At 58.9% G+C, this 8,677-nt stretch overlaps 1 protein-coding gene across 1 annotated transcript in view; it reads right to left on the reverse strand.

Annotated features, from left to right (window-relative positions):
- The window catches only part of LOC120505250 (neuroblast differentiation-associated protein AHNAK-like), a gene marked incomplete at its 5' end in the record, with an annotated part of 13,149 nt that overhangs the window by 2,527 nt on the left and 1,945 nt on the right, over nt 1-8,677 (reverse strand). Inside the window, 3 exon segments of the mRNA XM_039715562.1 lie at nt 441-4,768; nt 4,771-8,498; nt 8,576-8,672. Of these exon segments, the coding sequence (XP_039571496.1) occupies nt 441-4,768; nt 4,771-8,498; nt 8,576-8,672 (8,153 nt within the window).

Raw genomic sequence — 8,677 nt, forward strand, 5'->3', positions numbered from 1 at the left:
AATCCACGAACCAAACACTGAAAATATTTGGGGGGGGGAAGGAGGGGAAAAAAAACAGGGGACACAAAATAAACCCCAATAAAAATATCAAAAAAAAAAGATAAATTGGGAGAGAAGAAGTTAAAGCTCTCAGCACGGGGGGGACCCCAAAATTGGGGGGGAGGACCCCAAAACTGGGGGGAGGGACCCCCAACCCCTCCCCCACTCTGTACACGCGGGGGTCCCTCGGTCCAGGCCTATGTACAGCCCCCCTGGCGGTCACTCTGTGGCCACCCTGGCGGTCATTCTGACCACCCTGGCGGTCACTCTGTGGCCACCATGGCGGTCACTCTGGCCACCCTGGCGGTCACTCTGTGGCCACCCTGGCGGTCACTCTGTGGCCCCCCTGGCGGTCACTCTGTGGCCACCCTGGCGGTCACTCTGACCACCCTGGCGGTCACTCCTTGCGCTTGGCCACGGCCAGCTCCAGGCCGGGCAGGCGGATGGCGGCGCGGGCGACGCCCTCGGAGGAGGACGAGGAGGACAGGCGGGACTTGGGGGACCCCGGCGCCTGCCCCCCGTCCTCGGGGCCGGCCGTCACCTCGTAGCAGCCCTTGGCCTTGGAGCCGATGCCCCCGAAGGTCCCGAACTTGCCCTTGGGCTGCCGGGCGCCGTCGGGCTCGGCCGCGTGCTCGTCGCTGAAGGACGACGAGCGCGCCCGCGGCTTCTTGCTGCGGAACAGCGAGAACTTGGCCTTGGCCGCCGGCGCCTCGGCCTCCGGCTCGCCCTCGGCCGGGCCCAGGCTCGCCTTGGAGCTCTTGAGGTCGCCCTTGGAGCCGGACACGGAGCCGGACGCCGCCTCGGGGGAGCCCGGGGCGCCGGCCCGGCCTTTCTGCTTGGAGAAGTTGAACTTGGGCATCTTGAGCTTGGATTTCTTCAGCCGCGCCTCGGCCTCGTCCGGCTCCGGCTCGGCCGCGTCGGCGCCGGGGAAGTCGACGTCCACCCCGACCTCGCGGCCCTTGGCCTCGGGCTCGGAGAAGACGAATTTGGGCATGCGCAGCTTGGGGAAGGACACCTTGACCTGGCCGCCCTCGGCGCCCAGCTTGGGGCAGGAGGCGTGGAAGGTTCCGGAAGCGGCGCTGACCGACGGCGGCGTCGCCTCGGCGCCGCCTTTGACCTTCGGCCCTTTCACGTTGACGTTCAACCCCGAGCTGGACACTTCCAGGGCCGGAGCCTCCAGGTGGACGCCCACCCCTCCATGGGGGGCTTCCACGCTGACCTTTGACCCTTTGATGTCGCCGGCCGCGTCCACGTTTGGTCCTTTCAGCCTCAGGTCGGCGTCCGGCGCGGAGAATTTCGGCCCTTTCAGCTCCACCTCGGGGCCTTCTAGCCCCAAAGCCGAGCCCTTCAGCCCCGCCTTGGCCTGGGGGCCCTCCAGGGCGACCCCCGCGTCCCCCCCGTCCGCGCCGGGGCTGGAGATGCTGAACTGGGGCAGCTTCAGCGACGGGAGCTTGATGGTGCCCCCCAAAATTTCCAAGCCGGACTCGTCTGCCGACACCTGGGGGGGTTTGACGCCGACGTCTCCTTTCAACTTTGGTCCTTTCGCGTTGACATCCAAATCCAGGCCGGAGACGTCCAGCGAGGGCCCCTTGAGGTCCAGGGTGGCCCCCGGGGACTGGACGGAGCAGGGGACGCCCCCCTGGACCTCCAGCGTCGGGGCCTTCACCGTGGGCAGCTTCACCTTCCCCCCGAGGCCGCCGAGGTCCAGGCCGGGCGCGTCCACAGAGCCCGAAATGTCCAAATCTCCCTTTAATTTTGGTCCTTTCAGGTTCCCCTCCAGCTCGGGTCTGGAGATTTGGGGCCCTTTGAGCTTCACGTCCACCTCCGAGCTCACGTCCGGCATTTCCAGCCCCAAACCCGTTTTCCCCCCCTTGGGCCATCCCAGGTTCACCTCGGGACCTTCCAGTTGTGCTCCGGCCATGCCAACTTCACCTTTCACTTTTGGTCCTTTCACGCCGACGTCCGGCGCCGCGGCCGAGGGGACGGTGACGTCGATCCCGGGGGCGCCCTTCAGCTCCCCCCCGATTTTCACCTCCCCCGCGCCCACCTGGACCCCGGGGAGTTTGAATTTGGGGCTTTTCAGGTTCACCTCAGGACCTTCAAGATCCGCGTTGAGGCTCGGGCCCTTGACCTCCAGATCGCCCTCGACTTTCGGGACCCCCACCGAGGCCTCCCCGCGGAATTTGTGCGATTTCAGGTCGAATTCGACGTCGGGGAAGGAGATCTTCCCGAACATGGGTTTCTTGCCTTTGGGGGACTTCATGGCGGCGCTGCCCCCGACGGCGACGTCGGGGCTGGGGACGTTGAGCTCGGCGTCCAGCTCGGCGCCCGCCGCGTTCACGTCGAACGCCCCCTTCTTGCCCTTCACTTTGGGGCCGCTCATGTGGATTTTGGGCATCTTGAACTTGCTCTTCTTGCCCTTCCCGGACAGGTGGGCCTCGGGTGACTCCACGTTCAGCTCCGCCTCAGGTAAATCCAGCTCCGCCTTGGGGCTTTTCATTCCGAACCCGAATTTGGACTTTTTAAACTTGGGAGCTTTGATGTTGGCTTCTGGGAGCTCGACGTTCAGGTCAGGACACTCAACATCAACTTCAGGGCCTTTGACCCCGAATTCTGGGCCTTTGAGGTCGACCTCGGGGCCTTTCAGGTGACCTTCCACCTTCGGGGTGGAAATGTCAAAGCCGCCCTTGGTTTTGTGGCCTTTCAGGTTCAAGTCTATCTCGGGCATGGAGATTTTGGGGACGTTCACGTGCATTTCGGGCATTTTCAGTTTCGGACCTTTCACTTTGCCCTCCAGACCTTCAACGTTGACCTCTGGCAGGCTGACATCAACCTTGGGGCCTGACAGATCCACCTCGGCCTTCGGCAAGTCCACGTCCACGTCGGGACCTTCGCCCTTCAAGCCAAATTTGGGCATTTTCATTTTGGGCAGCTTCACTTTCCCCTCCAGACCATCAACATCGACGGCCGGGCCCTCAATGTCGACTTTGGGGCCTTTGATGTCGACCTCGGGGCCCTTCAGACCCCCCTCGAGCTTGGGGCAGTGCAGGTCAGCGTCACCTTTGACCTTCAGGCCCTTCAGGTTCAGGTCGATGTCGGGCATGGAGATCTGGGGGGTCTTGATGTGCATCTCGGGCATCTTGACCTTGGGCCCTTCCAGGGTCACGTCCGGTGCCTGAATGTCCACTTTGGGGCCCTTGAGGTCGACGTCTGGGCACTGCAGGTTCCCCTCCAGCTTGGGGACAGAGACGTCGATGTCCCCCTTGACCTTGGGGCCCTTGAGGTTGAAGTCGACGTCGGGCATGGAGATCTTGGGGGCCTTGATGTGCATCTCGGGCATCTTGAACTTGGGGCCTTTGATCTTCCCCTCGGGCCCTTCCAGCTCAACATCGGGGAGATCAACATCGACTTTGGGCCCCTTGATGTCGATTTCGGGGCCCTTCAGGTCACCCTCGAGCTTTGGGACAGAGACATCAACGTCCCCCTTCAGTTTGGGGCCCTTCAGGTTGAAGTCGACGTCGGGCATGGAGATCTTGGGGGCCTTGATGTTCATCTCGGGCATGGAAAATTTGGGACCTTTCACTTTGCCGTCCACGCTCAGGTCAGGAGCCTCCACGTCCACGCTGGGGCCCGAAATGGACACGTCGCCCTTGGGGAGGGTCAGCTCCGCGTCCACCCCGTCCCCTTTGAATCCAGGCATGGAGAATTTGGGCATCTTGAACTTGGGCAGCTTGAATTTGCCCTCGGGGCTGTCGATGCTGACGTCGGGGGCGGAGACGTTGACCTCGGGACCTTTCAGCTCTCCTTCCACACTGGGCAGGGACACGTCCACGTCACCTTTGACCTTGGGGCCCTTCAGGTTCAGGTCGAGGTCGGGCATGGAGATCTTGGGAGCCTTGATGTGCATCTCGGGCATCTTGAACTTGGGGCCTTTGATCTTCCCCTCCGGCAGCTCCACGTCCACATCTGGACATTCAATGTCCACCTTGGGGCCGGACACGTCCAGGTTTCCTGTCGGGAGGTTCACGTCCACATCGGGACCTTCTGCCTTGACCCCGGGCATCCCAAATTTGGGCATCTTGAACTTGGGGAACTTTATTTTTCCTTCTGGGCCGTGAATGTCCACGTCGGGTGCTTCAATGTCCACTTTGGGGCCCTTGATGTCGATTTCGGGGCCCTTCAGGTCGCTCTCCAGCTTTGGAAGGGACACGTCCACATCGCCCTTGACCTTGGGGCCTTTTAGGTTGAAGTCAATATCAGGCATTGAAATCTTGGGAGCCTTGATGTGCATCTCGGGCATCTTGAACTTGGGGCCTTTGATCTTCCCCTCAGGCCCCTCCAGCTCAACATCGGGGAGATCAACATCGACTTTGGGGCCTTTGATGTCGATGTCTGGGGCTTTCAGGTCTCCTTCCACATTGGGGACAGAGACATCCACGTCTCCCTTTAATTTGGGCCCTTTCAGGTTGAGATCGAAGTCGGGCATGGAGATCTTGGGGGCCTTGATGTTCATCTCAGGCATCTTGAACTTGGGGCCTTTGATCTTCCCCTCGGGGCCCTCGATTTGAACATCTGGGGCAGAAACATCAAATTCGGGGCCTTTCACATCCACTTTTGGCCCTTTCAGGTCTCCTTCCACACTGGGCAGGGACACATCCACGTCTCCCTTCACTTTGGGGCCCTTCAGGTTCAGATCAAAGTCGGGCATGGAGATCTTGGGGGCCTTTTGGGCATCTTGAATTTCCCCTCAGGGCCATGAATGTCCACGTCTGGCACATCAACATCGACTTTGGGGCCCTTGATGTCGATTTCGGGGCCCTTCAGGTCACCCTCCAGCTTTGGGGCAGAAACATCGATGTCTCCCTTCACTTTGGGGCCCTTGAGGTTGAAGTCGACGTCGGGCATGGAGATTTTGGGGGCCTTGATGTGCATCTCGGGCATCTTGAACTTGGGGCCTTTGATCTTCCCCTCTGGCCCTTCAATGTCCACCTCTGGACATTCAATGTCCACCGTGGGGCCTTTGATGTCGACGTCCGGCAAGCTCAGGTCCCCTTCGATTTTTGGTGCGGACAGATCGATGTCCACACCCCCTTTGACCTTGGGGCCTTTCAGGTTGAGGTCCAGGTCCGGCATGGAGAGGTTGGGAGCTTTGATGTTCATCTCGGGCATTTTAAATTTGGGGCCTTTGATTTTCCCTTTCGGACCTTCAACGTCGATGTCGGGAACTTCCACGTCCACCTTGGGTCCTTTCAGGTCCACCTGGGGCAGGGACACGTCCACGTCTCCCTTCACTTTGGGGCCCTTCAGGTTGAGGTCGATGTCGGGCATGGAGATCTTGGGGGCCTTGATGTTCATCTCGGGCATCTTGAACTTGGGGCCTTTGATCTTCCCCTCAGGGCCCTCAATGTCCACCTCCGGACCTTCAATGTCCACTTTAGGACCGGACACGTCCAGTTCTCCTGTCGGCAGGTTCACGTCCACCTCTGGCCCCTCCCCTTTGAACCCGGGAACACCAAATTTGGGCATTTTGAACTTGGGCATTTTGATTTTCCCTTCCGGGCCGTGAATGTCCACGTCGGGGGCCTCGATGTTGACCTTGGGGCCCTTGATGTCCACCTCAGGCCCTTTCAGCTCCCCTTCCAGTTTGGGCGTGGACAGGTCAAACTCCCCCTTCATTTTGTGCCCCTTCAGGTTCAGCTCCACGTCCGGCATCGAGACTTTGGGTGAAGAAATGTTCAGAAAAGGCATTTTGAATTTGGAGCCCTTGGATTTTCCGTGGATATCCAAATCCGGAGCCTGGACCTCGACTTTCGGGCCGGACAGTTCCACCTCAGGTTTTTTAAGCTTCACATCCACCTCGGGGCTTTGAACTTTGGGGCCAGAAAAGCCAAACTTGGGAAGTTTAAACCTGGATTTTTTACCTTTTCCTTCGAGGTCAACCTTCGGCCCCTCCAGCTCGAGCTCCGGCCCCTTGATGTCCACTTTGGGGCCTTTCAGCTCGCCCTCGACCTTGGGAAGAGAAGCATCGAGGTCCCCTTTCAGTTTGGGGCCCTTCAGGTTCAGGTCAATGTCGGGCATGGAGATCTTGGGGACGTTGAACTGCAGCTCCGGCTTCTTGAACTTGGGGCCCTTCAGTTTCCCTTCGGGGCCTTCAATCTCCAGGTCGGGGACAGAAACGTCGACTTTTGGACCCGAAATGTTGACCTCGGCCTCGGGGAGGTTCATGTCCACGTCGGGGCCTTCCACTTTGGGGCCAGAAAAGCCAAATTTGGGCATCTTGAATTTGGGCATTTTAACTTTCCCTTCTGGACCATGAATGTCCACGTCGGGTGCCTCAACGTCAACTTTGGGGCCCTTGATGTCGATTTCAGGGCCCTTGAGGTCACCTTCCAGCTTTGGGACAGAGACGTCGATGTCCCCCTTGACCTTGGGGCCCTTCAGGCTGAAGTCAACGTCGGGCATGGAGATCTTGGGGGCCTTGATGTGCATCTCGGGCATCTTGAACTTGGGACCTTTGATCTTCCCCTCGGGACCTTCCAGCTCAACATCGGGGAGGTCAACATCGACTTTGGGGCCTTTGATGTCGATGTCTGGGGCTTTCAGGTCACCCTCGAGTTTGGGAGCAGAAACATCGACATCTCCCTTCAATTTGGGGCCTTTCAGGTTGAAGTCAACATCAGGCATGGAGATCTTGGGGGCCTTGATGTGCATCTCAGGCATCTTGAACTTGGGGCCTTTGATCTTCCCCTCCGGCAGCTCCACATCCACCTCTGGACCTTCGATGTCCACCTTGGGGCCGGACACATCCAGTTCTCCTTTTGGGAGGTTCACGTCCACATCGGGGCCTTCTGCTTTGACCCCAGGCATCCCAAATTTGGGCATCTTGAACTTGGGGAACTTTATTTTTCCTTCTGGGCCATGAATGTCCACGTCTGGCGCATCAATGTCCACTTTGGGGCCCTTGATGTCCAGTTCAGGCCCCTTGAGTTCACCCTCCAGCTTTGGAAGGGACACGTCCACGTCACCCTTGACCTTGGGGCCCTTCAGGCTGAAGTCAACATCGGGCATGGAGAACTTGGGGGCCTTGATGTGCATCTCGGGCATCTTGAACTTGGGGCCTTTGATCTTCCCCTCAGGCCCCTCCAGCTCAACATCGGGGAGATCAACATCGACTTTGGGGCCTTTGATGTCCAGCTCAGGGCCCTTCAGGTCCCCTTCCACTTTTGGAAGGCAAACATCGACATCACCCTTGACCTTGGGGCCTTTGAGGTTGAGGTCGATGTCGGGCATGGAGATCTTGGGGGTCTTAAAATGCATCTCGGGCATCTTGAACTTGGGACCTTTGATCTTCCCCTCCGGGCCCTCAATGTCCACACTCGGCATCTCAACATCCACCTTGGGGCCGGACACATCCAGGTCTCCTTTTGGGAGGTTCACGTCCACCTCGGGGCCTTCTGCCTTGACCCCGGGCATCCCAAATTTGGGCATCTTGAACTTGGGGAACTTTATTTTTCCTTCTGGGCCGTGAATGTCGACGTCGGGTGCTTCAATGTCCACTTTGGGGCCCTTGATGTCGATTTCGGGGCCCTTCAGGTCACCCTCCAGCTTGGGGACAGAGACATCGATGTCACCCTTGACTTTTGGGCCCTTGAGGTTGAAGTCAACATCGGGCATGGAGATCTTGGGAGCCTTGATGTGCATCTCGGGCATCTTGAACTTGGGACCTTTGATCTTCCCCTCGGGACACTCCAGCTCAACGTCGGGGAGATCAACATCGACTTTGGGGCCTTTGATGTCGATGTCTGGGGCTTTCAGGTCACCCTCGAGTTTGGGAGCAGAAACATCGACATCTCCCTTCAATTTGGGGCCTTTCAGGTTGAAGTCAACATCAGGCATGGAGATCTTGGGGGCCTTGATGTGCATCTCAGGCATCTTGAACTTGGGGCCTTTGATCTTCCCCTCTGGACATTCCAGCTCCACGTCGGGCACCTCGACATCGACTTTTGGACCTTTAAGTGACACCTCCGGCCCTTTCAGGTCCCCTTCGAGCTTTGGCACGGACACATCAACGTCACCTTTGACTTTGGGGCCCTTCAGGTTCAGATCAAAGTCTGGCATGGAGATCTTGGGGGCCTTGAAGTGCATCTCGGGCATCTTGAACTTGGGGCCCTTCACCTTCCCCTCTGGGAGATCAATGTCCACGTCGGGAGCTTCGATGTCCACCTTGGGGCCTTTGATGTCCACGTCTGGGCCCTTCAGGTCACCTTCCAGTTTGGGGGCGGAGATGTCCACGTCTCCCTTCAGTTTGGGGCCTTTCAGGTTGAGGTCGATGTCGGGCATGGAGATCTTGGGGGTTTTGAAGTGCATCTCGGGCATCTTGAACTTGGGGCCCTTCAGTTTCCCCTCAGGACACTCCAGGTCGACGTCGGGAAGGTTGACATCAACTTTGGGGCCCTTGATGTCAATGTCTGGGCCCTTCAAATCTCCCTCAATTTTCGGGACGGACACATCCACGTCTCCCTTGACTTTGGGGCCAGGTCACCCTCCAGCTTGGGAGCAGAGACATCCACATCCCCCTTCACTTTGGGGCCCTTGAGGTTGAGATCGAAGTCGGGCATGGAGATCTTGGGGGCCTTGA

Source organism: Passer montanus, unplaced genomic scaffold (genome assembly GCF_014805655.1).
Source record: "Passer montanus isolate IOZ18808 unplaced genomic scaffold, ASM1480565v1 scaffold338, whole genome shotgun sequence".
Classification (NCBI taxonomy): Eukaryota; Metazoa; Chordata; class Aves; order Passeriformes; family Passeridae; genus Passer; species Passer montanus.